Here is a 12,823-nt window from a genome sequence, read left to right on the forward strand (position 1 = left end):
TTCACTCTTCATCTAAGAAATCTTCTTTATCCATCTTCCACTCCTCCAAAAACCGCTTAACATTAGAAGTTTGCATGTACTTGAAGGAGATTAATTTTGCTCTTACAGTGCTGATAATACCATCGGCAATTTGTTCCAGGGGTCTCAACCTGTTGCTGAAGAATCTCGTATTTCTTTCACTCCAAATAGCATAAGCTGCTGCTGCCACAACCAATCTACTAGCAACCACATAGACCGATTTCGAACTAGCTGTTGAAACGAGCCTGGAAATTATATCCTCCCATGCTTCAGTAACCGAATCCATGCCAATTTTACTTCTCACTTTGCCCCACACTAATTTCGAGTACGAACAATCGAAAAACAAGTGGTCATGAGTTTCTAAATCTGCATAACATAAAAGGCAACACATCTGATTCATCGAGCCCGTGACTGTATGGTTCCATCGTAAAATTCGGTCCTGGGTCCAGAGTTTCTTTTTAAAAATGAGCCAACACATGAATGCATGTTTGGGAATATTGAATGAAGACCAGATAATTGACAACCAAAGCGTTCGCTGATCACGAGCTCTGATCGTTTCCCATACCTCCTTAGACGAAAAGGGGACTAGCTTGCCATTTGTATTCATCCATAAGACTTTATCCTGCATAGTATTCAAACTAATAGGGCGGAGTTGAAACAAAATAGGGTACTCGTCCCTCCAAGCTTCTGGCCATACCCACCTGCCATTACTAATAGCATCCGCAACACGAGACTTAATAAAAAGTTGACATTTAATAAAACGTTATAATGAACCCATTTAATAAAATTAAACACATAATAATAATTGATAAATAAAAAAGTTGACATTTAATAAAACGTTTAATAATACTTATAAAAAATTACCATTTTATAATATATACAATTCGTTTTATAAAAAAATTGACATTTAGTAATACTTATAAAAAATTGCCATTTTATAATGTACACAATTCATTTCATAAAAATATGAAGTTTTTATAATACTAACACAATTTTTTTATAACAACATTTTATAAAAAAAAAATAATTAATTTTCTTAATATTTAACAATTTCCTCATACAAATACTCTATCAAAATTTCACACACTCCAATCATTGGTAATCATTGGCTGATACCCAATGATTGGCATTAATTAGATGGTAGGGACCAGTTTGAGGCGTATTGGGCAATGAGGGGCGTATGGATGGGGCCAGTTTGAGGCGTATTGGGCAATGAGGGGCGTATGGATGGGGCCAGTTTAAGACGTATTGGGCAATGAGGGTCATTTAGGGTTAGAGGGTGTGTAGATACTTTTAGGGGGGTGTGTGGACGTTTTGTAAACATGGCACCCTCTAATGTTTCAGCAATTGATTAGGATTGATCAATTATGTACTCTCATAAGTTCATACACTTCTCATGTTAAAACCTCTTTAATATTTTTATTTTTATTTTATGTTATGTTATTTATCTCCAAACTAAAGGACGCAATGTAGTTTCAATTATAAAAAAGGCAAAGTAGACGTAAGTCACAGAACAGGAAAACATTAAAGATCTGAATGATTGAACCCAACTCACCACCTACCAAAAACCCTTTTAATTTAGTCACGAGTCTACACCTCATCGTACCGGTTTCCATCTCTCTCACCACTTACGTATTATTATTATTTCTCCCTTTTTTATTCACCTTCATTATAATTCTTTATTGATACGTTTATTTTATTTACTTTAATTAGAATATGTATATACTATTATTTTGAAAAAATAAGTGCGCATTTATAGTTGTATATGTAGCTTTAGTGATATTTTATACTAATTAATTTATTTATACACTATCATTTAGCAAAAAGTGTGTGCATTTATAAGTTGCAAATGTTGTCAAGTGTGCGCATTTATAAGTTGTACATGTTGCTTAAACACGGCGCAACGTGTGTGTGTGGTAAAACATTTTTATGCCGTCTGTTTTTTCCCTTTTGACAGGTTTATCGTAACGCTCGGGGTCCTAGATCGACTTACTTATTTTTTTATATGTTTTACGTTTTGGTTTAATTTCTTTGTATTAACACGCCGCAACTTTAATGTTAGTGGTCGTTGATAGTAGTGTGGCATTGGTGTTCGCCCCCGCCGCAACGTGGGGGTGCTTAATACTAGTTTAACTTAATTATTAACGAAGACCAAAAACATTTTTTATGTCATCTATGGTATGTGTTCCGACCTTATGCTCAAGAAAGTATTGTTTGTCTTGGCTGTTAAATACTTGATCGTCGCATTTTTTCATTCATGTTATGGATGTCTGTTTTAACTGTTATGCATGTGCCCACTTGTCTTTCGGCTATCAACGCTACCACATGATGCATGATTAGTCGTCCGCCGTTAAGCCGCTTTTAACGTTATTTTCACGAAATTAGTAAAATAACGTTAAAATTAATGCAATTTCACTTTTGCCCCATGAGGACCCACACATATATACATTATATGCACACACCGTAAGCAGGGCATAAATATTATGAAACTAAGACATGATGATGAATTGGAACATTAGGTACCATAATCCAAATTCTCAAAACTAAGCATGAAATTTGACGTATCAACAAATCATATATGTAATTAATTTACTCTTTTATTTAATTTAAATATATAATTTGAATATACTTTTATACAAATATAAATTACCGGTAACTACTTTGTTTTCTTTTTGCCTGTAAAATAAGTCTGGCCGCACATGTTACTCACACGTAGATACAACTTTTTCCATATCATTTCATGACACTTATTAAAAGTTACTTCAACTGTTTGAAGCCCTAAAATATATAAAGTCCTCTCTCTACACACACGTGTGTATATAATAATATAATAATATCTATCACCACCTTTCACCACAAACACAAACACAATCTCTTAACTCTTGATTCTTTTCAATGGCTGATTCAAAAGAAACACTGGCAGCAACAAAACACAACACAAAATCAAATTACCGGATTATTGACACTCTCGAATCCAAGGGTTTTTCGTGGGTTTTTGTTGACCAGTCAAACCCATGGAAAGCTGGTCTTTCATGGTCCATCTTCTTCTTTTTAACCATCTGTGTACCGCTTTTGTCACACTTGGCGTTTCAGTGTTCTACATGTGATTACAACCACCGTCGCCCGTATGATTTGATCGTACAGTCGTCACTCTCGGTGTTATCGGCTGTTTCGTTCCTTAGCCTCTTGTCTTTCTCTAGAAAGTATGGTCTCAGGCGATTTTTGTTCCTTGATAAGATGTCTTATGTTAGTGATGAAGTCCGCCGTGGGTATTCCGATCAGCTTCATGTACGTTTTTAGACCGTTCACTACTAAACAAATGAGTATTACATTTACATATGGTCTGTTACTAACGAACAGATTCTGTTGGTAATTACTGATTAAAAGATTATGTCAGTAATTACCAACGAAAAAAGCCAATTATTATTATAATTTTTTTTTTGTAAAAACTATGGCTAAATTTCAAATGTTGTAAATATGGTGAGAAACCGTTATCGAGTCAGGGACATCTTAGAGGGTGTGCAGGATGGGTGACCACATAAATCTTGTGTTCTAGAGAGGGGCCTATAAGTCAATAACCATGTATCATTATTCCATAAGTCAATTTACTATAGTGATTTTGGTTTGTTTATTGTTATAACATTAATGGTATTAGTAACGAATTTTGGTTTTATATTATATATAAATTTATTTTAAGGGGGCATTTTTTACTTGTCGCAAAGGGTGTCAAAATCCTAGGGATGGCCATGTTATTGACGGGTTGTCTCTCGGTAATCCGTTGGTAATATTTTATTAGATTTTTCGACAAGATTCCCACCCACACAAACGATGTTTAGTGTGGGCGTCGGTAATCCATCGATAGCCTTATAAGAACTATTTAGCAATAAAAATTGACATCATGACTGTACACTGATTTATGCAGAGAGCAATGAAGTTTTTCTATGCATTTGTGATACCTTGTTTCATTGCAAATGCTACTTACAAGATATGGTGGTTTGTTTCTGGAGCACATCAAATACCTTACGTCTACAATATTTGCTTGAGCCACACATTGGCCTGCATACTGCTTGTAGGGTCATGGCTATACCGCACCGCACTTTTCTTCCTCGTGTGCATGCTCTTCAAGCTTACATTATCTATGCAAATATTCAGGCTCGAAGATTTTGCTAAAGTGTTTGAGAACCAAGGAGATGTCGGTTTAATATTGATGGAACACCTTACAATCAGAAGAACCCTCCGTATCATAAGCCATAGGTTTCGCGGCTTTGTGTTATCCACTCTCATCCTGGTTACAGCGAGCCAGTTTGCTTCCTTGCTTGTCACAACTCGTGCCGGCTCACATGTCAATATTTCCACTGCTGGAGAACTCGCGGTATCTTTAATTTTGTCTAATAGTTACTAGTTGTTATTATTTGATTTATCATTTATCTTTAACTTTGTCTAATAACAATAATAATAACAATAATAATAATAATAATAATAATAATAATAATAATAATAATAATAATAATAATAATAATAATAATAATAATAATAATAATAATAATAATATAACTCATCATCATTTTACGGTGCAGCTATGCTCCATTACACTTGTGAGCGGGTTGTTCATATGCCTACGAAATGCAGCAAAGATCACACACAAGGCTCAGTCTGTGACAAGCTTGGCGGCCAAATGGCACACTTGTGCCACCATTGACTCATTTGATGACATGGGTCCAACCGAAGAGACTAACATTACTTCAGAAACAAATAATTACCTTTTGAATCAGACAGATTCCGATGATGAAGGAGACGATGACAAATTGGAGAACACAAAGTTAGTTCCAATTTATAGGCATACAGTCTCATACCAGAAGAGACAAGCCTTAGGTGAGTTCAGTTCCTTTTAAACATTAATCCCATCAAGAATTTTGTTTAGATCCCACCCAATTTTCTAAATATGATTCATGTTGCAGTGACATACTTGGAGAACAACAAGGCTGGGATCACAGTGTTCGGTTTCATGCTCGACAGGACATATCTGCATACAATTTTTGCTCTTGAAATGTCTCTCACACTTTGGTTACTCAACAAAACTATCGGCTTATCGTAAATTAGTTATCCATCATGTGCAAAGATGACTGAAAACACAAGGGATACTTCAGTTTGACCACAAGCATAACACAAGGGATAGTTCAGTTTGACCACAAGCATAGCCACTTGGCCTCACAACATTTGAACCATTTGGTAATTAATCTTTAGGAATCAATATAACTTGTAATACAAGTGTAAGTTGTTAATCTAGTTATTTGTGTTGTTTCATCTAGCACAATGTGTAACCTATTGTTCTTCCTTCTAATCAGGCTTTTTTTAGGCACAATATATGTGTGTAACAAAAGAACCATGGGTTGAATCTAGCTCACCCAACTATATATATCAAAGAAAGTCCAACTTAGTTGTCACTGACTGAATCAGGATGTTCTACAAGACATTTTTTATACGATGGTAAACAGAAAACCAAAGGGGCTTTGGCCTAGTTAACAAAGTGGTGATGGTTCAATCATTGTGGTTAGGGCTGTAAACGAACCGAACGTTCAATGAATCGCTTGTGAACCGTTCGGCGGGAAGTTCGTTTACGTCCGTTTGTTTAATAAATGAATGAACATGAACAAAGAATTTCATTCGATTAATTAATTGAATAAACACGAAGAAAAATCACGTTCATAAGTGTTTAGTCATTAGAAACTTTGATCTTTAAAAGATCTTTTTGGGATAATTATGTTTATGCTTATTGTGTCTAATGTGTGCCTTTATTATGGGATAATTATGTTTATGATTATCATATCAAGTGCTTAACAAGGTGATTATGTCTAATGTTTGGGATTAAGAATGCATTTTTTTTACTTTAATGGTATATGTTCGTTTGTGTTCATGAACCGTGCGTGAACAAGTTCAATTCCTTAATGAATGAACACGAACAAGAATTTTCGCTCGATATGCTAAGCGAACGAAGATGAACAAGACTACGTTCAATTCGTTTACTGCCCTACCCGTGGTGTACAAAAAGATGTAGTTTAATAGTAAAATTAGAGTGTGTGAGTTGCCGTTAACAGAGACGTTAAATTGTTCAAAAATTTTATATCAATCATAGATTAAATAACTCTCATCATCATCATATTCAGCAAATCCCACCGATAAAAAAGTTAAGGTAAGGTCTGAGGATGGTAGACGGCCTTACCTATACCCCGTAGAAATAGAGAGACTGCTTCCAATGAGACCTCTGACTCGATAATAGTTTTGCATCAAGCCTTAGACCTAAGAACATATCACACTCAACAATCGGGATAAAAACCGATTGGTGCATGTACCCACTTATCTTTTGACTATCAATGTCACCACACAATGCATAATAGATTAAATAGCTCTCCATCCCCTAATTATAAAATAATTAATTTGTATTTTTTTAGTTGTGGTATAGACAGAGTCCACATCTTGTGGGCCACTAAAGTTTCAGTCCACCACACCACAGTCTTGGCCCAATTAAAACATCTTTGTGTGTGTGCGCGGCACAACAAGAAATGTTTTGTCTGGATTCGAACATGTTTGACCATTAATTCAAAGGTAAGAAAAATCACTGAATGACTGATTTGATATCATGTCTGAAGATTATGCCATAATCGTAATCATGGTTTTATAGTCTTTGGAGTGTTATTTAATTTGTAGTATTTTTAAATATATTGGTTATAAAGTCCATCCGACTAGTGAACAATAGAGGCTGATTCCACGTCGGTGTCACAACCACGCCACCCCCTTTCCCACCCCTTCCGGCGGTGTGCCACCCCCTTCAATAATAAATGTATTCTATGATATCACTTTTTTATTGACGTTACACAAGCCACCCCCTTCAATAATAAATGTATTATATGAAAAACACACCAAAATTATGATATAAATACCATACACAATTTTAAGGGTTAGTAGGATCCCTAATCGGGGATGCTTTAAGCTAAGGTTTAATACAATATCGTTAAATAATGGTTATATCATCGATTATTTATTAATGAAATGACTTGTAACAATGTCACATAATGATAAGTTACCTTATTGGCTTTGCTTGTAGTTGTAAGATTTTATTTATCCTAATGGATTATCTATATGCATGTTTCATGGTAGTTTGCACTTTATTGCTTAAACATAGAGAGGTTTAGAATATGAACATGCAGAAATGATACACAACTATATATTTCATTACTGTGTTTCAAGATATGGTGTTCTACAAACCGTTCATAGCAAGACCTATGAATATACATACGCCCAACACATTTCATTTTTTTAATTACGTATAATACCTCGTAACTTTATTTAACTAAATACCCACACGCACACATGAACACCATATTTATCGTCGGTTCCTTGACCTTAAGCCGTTGCAATCGGGCCCGAGTTAACCCTATCTTCCACGGTCTTCATAGCTTCAAACCGAGGCTCCTTTGCCTGAAACTTGACCGCGGTATAGAGCTTCATGTAGTCCTCAAACACGAATTTGGGGTAAATGTTGCTCTTCTCTTCTTCCTTGTTTACTAGTTGTGGCGCAGGATAGATGACCGCATCACTTCCAGGGTTGTAAAACGATGCTATCGACATGCGGGTCCCATCTGGCTGAGCAATCACTCTATGCATCACACTTTTGTACCTTCCATTAGTGATCACCTGATGTAGAAATAATAAAAACCTCGTAAGATATTATGTATTATTAATCAACTATATATAAGGATATAATAACGTACCTCCAGCTGATCACCTAGATTAATGACAATGGAATGGTGCATCGGCGGTACATCAATCCACTTGTCGTCTTTAAGGAGCTGGAGTCCACTGACCTTATCATCCTGAAAGAGCAAGATGACGCCACCCGCATCGGTGTGGGCCCGGAGACCCTTGATAAGGTCGGGCTTAGGGCATGGAGGATAGTTGCTGACCTTGGTCCCGAAAGTGGGACCCTTAGCACCATAGAAAGCCTTCTTCAAGTAACCCTTCTCTAACCCCAAATTCTCACAAAATATGTCCAAAATATTCTCTGCCAGTTTCTCTAGCTCTTTAGCAAATTCCCTCATCACCTTCCTATCATATACCATCATAAATAAAAATTCCGTAAGGTATTATGTATTATTAATCAACAACATATATGATAGAGTTAATTACAATAAATCCTAACTAATATATAATTAAAGTACCTATACTCGTCTTCGAGATCAGGGATCTCAGAAATGTTGGATTCGGGTAGATGGCGGATATAGAAAGTGCTCTCCCAGTCTAGATCATCAATTTGATTCTGAACAGCTTCTAAGCCTTTGCTAGCAACCATATCTTTGAACCTGTCCTCCATACACTTCTTGTAATGCCCTTTTGTCATCTTCTCCACAGTGTCCAGAAGCTCAGTTGATATCCCATGATTCACAATCTTCATACTTCAACTCATTAGTATCATGTATATATATATATATATATATATATATATATATATATATATATATATATATACACATATTGTAAATTGTAAATTAACAATAATATACATAGAGAGAATACGGCTAAGGTTTTTACTGGGGATTTATTCAACTTATTAGTATATATACATATTGTTAATTAACAATAATTTACATAAAGAGAATACGGCTAAGGTTTTTTACTAGGGATTCAACTCATTAGTATATATACCTATTGTTAATTAACAATAATATACTTAGAGAGAATACGGATAGGGTTTTTTACTAACGAAAAGTGAATAGTAGATAAACAAAGGAAAACAAGAGGGTAAATAGAAAAAAAAAACTAGCTAGGTTAACCTAGAAAACGGACTAATTAGGGCGAACCCAATACAAACAAATCAGACGTTAGGACTTGCATCATGGCCCCTATCTTTAAACTCCTACGTTTAAACTTTAAACTCTCGTTTGAGGATTCGTTTTATGGCCGTTTAGGATGTGGGAATAACAGGACCCTATATGGCTATATTATATAATATATCATACATTCATACCTCAAAGAATCCCCAGTTTTCACAAGCATCATTGATGAGGTTCATTGTTTCACCTCTTTCTTCTCCATTGAGTTTCTCCATGTTCACAACTGGGAATGTTGCCATTATTATGTTTTCTTTCTTTCTTTCTTTCTTTCTTTCAGGGTCTTTCTGTAAATTGTGTGTGTGTGGAATGAATAGGTGGTGGGGTGCAATTTATAGAGGGAATTAAAGGTGGTAGGGGGAAGTGGTGAAAGAAAGTTTTGAAGAGGACTCAGTAAAACTTGTTGGTGGGACCCTCTATTAAAGTTATGGTGAGCCAAACAACAAGGGTCTACATCATCTCTCTTTACTTCTGTCACCATCCGGGTGTACCAATTCATTTCATAATCTACTCTTAGATTTTCTACTTTATCATAAAAGAAATGCTAGCTGTTCTTGGAATAATGTTCTAAAACTTCTATATTCACAAAGTTTTTTTTTTCTGTATATTGATAGTTTGATACATCCATTTTTGTCTGTAGTTATTTTTGCATTTTTTAGACATTTATTTATTTATTGGAATGATGATGTTAACTTAAAAACTAATGTTAAGTAGAAAATTTGGATAAAACGCATATACAATTTTTTTTACATTTTGTACGTTTTAACCATGTCACATACAATCGTTACGTATCGCACTTGTCCTGCTTTTTCTACCTCTGATTATATCTATCAAACGCTATGTAATAGTAAAATATATATGACTTACATTTTTCTATTAAAATTGGTTATATATTTGAACATACCCCTTATTATATAAATAGGGTAGGGATATGGTAAAAAGTGTCTAAAATGTGAGAAGTGTAAGAAGTGTTTTAAACCATTGGATATTTGATCTAATGGTTGAGATCAATAGAGTATAAAATGTAAATTGTGTTTTAATTAGAAGGACCTTATGTAAAATTAAAGGGCAATAGTGACTTTTCCAACGTTTCAAATATGGTAACCGTTTCAAACCCCCCATCAATCTCCTATAAATCAGCGAATTTATGGTAACTGTTTCAAAACCCCCATCAATCTCCTAAAAAATCAACGAATTTCTCGTACTGAAATAAATCCTTCGATTTTCTTCACAACAACTTTTTATAACACTATAAAGAACAGTATATTACATGATAAAACACTATAGGAAGATATAACACTATCTGTTTACTGTAAGACACTATACATAAATAAAACACTGTTGATGGGGATAAAACACTATGAAAAGGAACAATATATTACATGATAAAACACTATAGGAAGATATAACACTATCTGTTTACTGTAAGACACTATACATAAATAAAACACTGTTGATGGGGATAAAACACTATGAAAAGGAGATTAAAGATACCTATACATAATATAACACTATTGACTGGGGAATATAACACTACAACAAGAACTTACCGTAAACAATTAAATGTATAGAACAAATCGAATTCGAATCACATCCCTAATATGTCGCCTGATATTTTTGGCAGTTATCTTTGGAAATCAATTAATTGATAAGAATGGACAATTACTAATATAACCTTTTGAATTAATTAGGATAAGGGACACTTGTCATTCCCAAATTATTTCTCATACTTTTCACAAAAGTTGGACTTTTTACAGGATCCTCTACCTATATAAATATATTTGTTTTTTTATACGAAAGCCTATTATATGGTTTTTAAATTATATTTTAGAACATGGATACAGATATACATATGGATATAGATATACATGTATATATCAAGTGGTCCATGCACGTCTTTTGGGGTGGGTGGTGACTATTTATATGCTGTACATTGATTTTTGGTCAGTCGATTTGAACCAATATAACGTCTTGTTCTGACTTGAATGAGAACGTCTTTTCTTGACTTGAATGAGTCAATATCCAATACATGGTAATGTACTACTCTTATTACATGAAATACAAGTTCGTGTCAAATTATTGGCATGAATAAAAAATAATGAAGTAACTTTTGTATTGAGATAGGATTTTAAACCATAAAGAAAACGACAAGTTTTACAGCATATATAATGTGCTAGACAACTTGGTATTGAATCAATTGGCGGATCAGATTTAAACGTTTTAAGTGTCTTTTTATATGATTATTATTGTCGTACCTTTAATATATAGGTAATGAGATTTTCTGGATTTCGGAGTGAGTTTTCTGCCAGTATTGATTCAATTTGTTGCTGTACCAGTATGATACCAGCGTTCGGTATAGCAGCCGAAAGAGATACACTCGTTGGGATATCAATACGTGTTTTACATTGATCGAAAACTACAAAAACGAATACTAATACCGACATCAATGTTTAGCCGGCATCAGTTAGTTCGTCACTTAACATTACCGTACTGTCGTACCGGCATTCGCTATAGCGTATGTACCGCCACGTCGAGACAACAATAAAAATGAATACGATACTAGTACTAGTGTTGTTTGGTCGATACCAGTTCAATTTTCACGTAAACGAAAAAACCAACTATGTTTGGAATCGTGGATAAAAAAAGCACGACCAAACGGTATATTCGAAATTATAAAACGTTGTATCATACTACTAAATACACCATGTCGAGAAAACCATAAAAATTAACACGACAAAGAACAAACAAACAATTAGATTTGACTCTAATCATAGATAAAAATAAGCATATATAACTGTATATTTGAAACTTATAAGACGTTATATTATATTATCAAAATAACAAAAAATGGTAAACACGCGTAATCTTATAAAAGAAAAAAAACTACATCATAATGTAGTTAAATGGATGACATTTATGTTTGTGTTTCGATCACTTACACGTTATGATTTATAACTCGGTTTTAGTAGGATTGTTCATGAGCCGAGCTGAGCCAGGGCAAGCTTGGGCTCGACTCGATTATAAACCAAGTCAACTCGGCTTGGCTCGAATTGAAACCGAGTTGAAAAATCTAAGCTCAAGCTCGCCTTAATTTTTAATCGAGCTGGCTTGGCTCGACTTGGTTAGGCTCGAATTTAGAAAGAAGAATTAATACGCATTTTTCAAAATTCAATAGTTTAAAATATTATTTAATAGTTCAAAATAACATACTTCAACTAAACACAAAACAAGTTTTAAATTTCAACAAAATACAATATAAGTTCATTAATTAGCATGATATCAACACCCAAATATGTCGTAGATATCCAATTGCACTCCTAAATACATGCAAATAATAATCAACTTTTTGTAATACATTATATGTATATAAAAAATAAAATATCAAGACAAACCGAGCCATATCGAGTGAGGTTTTTTCGAGCTAAATCCGAGCGAGCTTCGAGCCGCGAGCTTTTGGACATCCCTAGTTTTTAATAAAATTTATATCTATACGTAGATAAAAAAATAAACACGTTACAACGGCATACTCGCATTTTTATAAAACATTTGTACATTAAAAACAATAAGCAAAAAATCAAATATGTACAAAAGTAATTATAATAATTATAATAACTAAAAAAATCAAAGGCATAGGGTTTTAATGGTTTATAAATATTATGACAAAATCTTTTTTTCTTTTATACTATATTTTAAAATATTTATAATATCGTATAAAAGAAAAAATAATTGCAATTGTTTTTAGCTGGTGAACTTCCCCTAATGCGATGGAAATTGGTTTCAGTAGGTATTAATTTGGTTCGTTACGGCATCTGAAGGGTACTAGTACTCGGTATAGTTTACGATACCAAATTTTCGCGCATCTGAGGAGAGCCAAGGAGCTGACGGTGGTCGAGTAGTCGACTTTGGCCACAGCGTCCGGT

At 34.1% G+C, this 12,823-nt stretch overlaps 2 protein-coding genes across 2 annotated transcripts; one reads left to right on the forward strand and one right to left on the reverse strand.

Annotated features, from left to right (window-relative positions):
• Positions 1–2,825: 2,825 nt before the first annotated feature.
• LOC110910824 lies at positions 2,826–5,462 on the forward strand. The gene is made up of 4 exons (XM_022155409.2): positions 2,826–3,306; positions 3,941–4,390; positions 4,596–4,890; positions 4,977–5,462. The coding sequence occupies exons 1-4, from the start codon at positions 2,914–2,916 to the stop codon at positions 5,111–5,113; spliced, it is 1,275 nt and encodes a 424-aa protein (XP_022011101.1). The 5' UTR covers positions 2,826–2,913; the 3' UTR covers positions 5,114–5,462.
• A 1,756-nt stretch (positions 5,463–7,218) lies between these two features.
• Positions 7,219–9,215, reverse strand: LOC110910826 (1-aminocyclopropane-1-carboxylate oxidase). The gene is made up of 4 exons (XM_022155410.2): positions 9,041–9,215; positions 8,235–8,461; positions 7,788–8,121; positions 7,219–7,710 (listed from the first exon to the last, which is right to left on the reverse strand). The coding sequence occupies exons 1-4, from the start codon at positions 9,143–9,145 to the stop codon at positions 7,420–7,422; spliced, it is 957 nt and encodes a 318-aa protein (XP_022011102.1). The 5' UTR covers positions 9,146–9,215; the 3' UTR covers positions 7,219–7,419.
• Positions 9,216–12,823: the final 3,608 nt, after the last annotated feature.

This window comes from Helianthus annuus, chromosome 15, assembly GCF_002127325.2.
Source record: "Helianthus annuus cultivar XRQ/B chromosome 15, HanXRQr2.0-SUNRISE, whole genome shotgun sequence".
Lineage (NCBI taxonomy): Eukaryota > Viridiplantae > Streptophyta > Magnoliopsida > Asterales > Asteraceae > Helianthus > Helianthus annuus.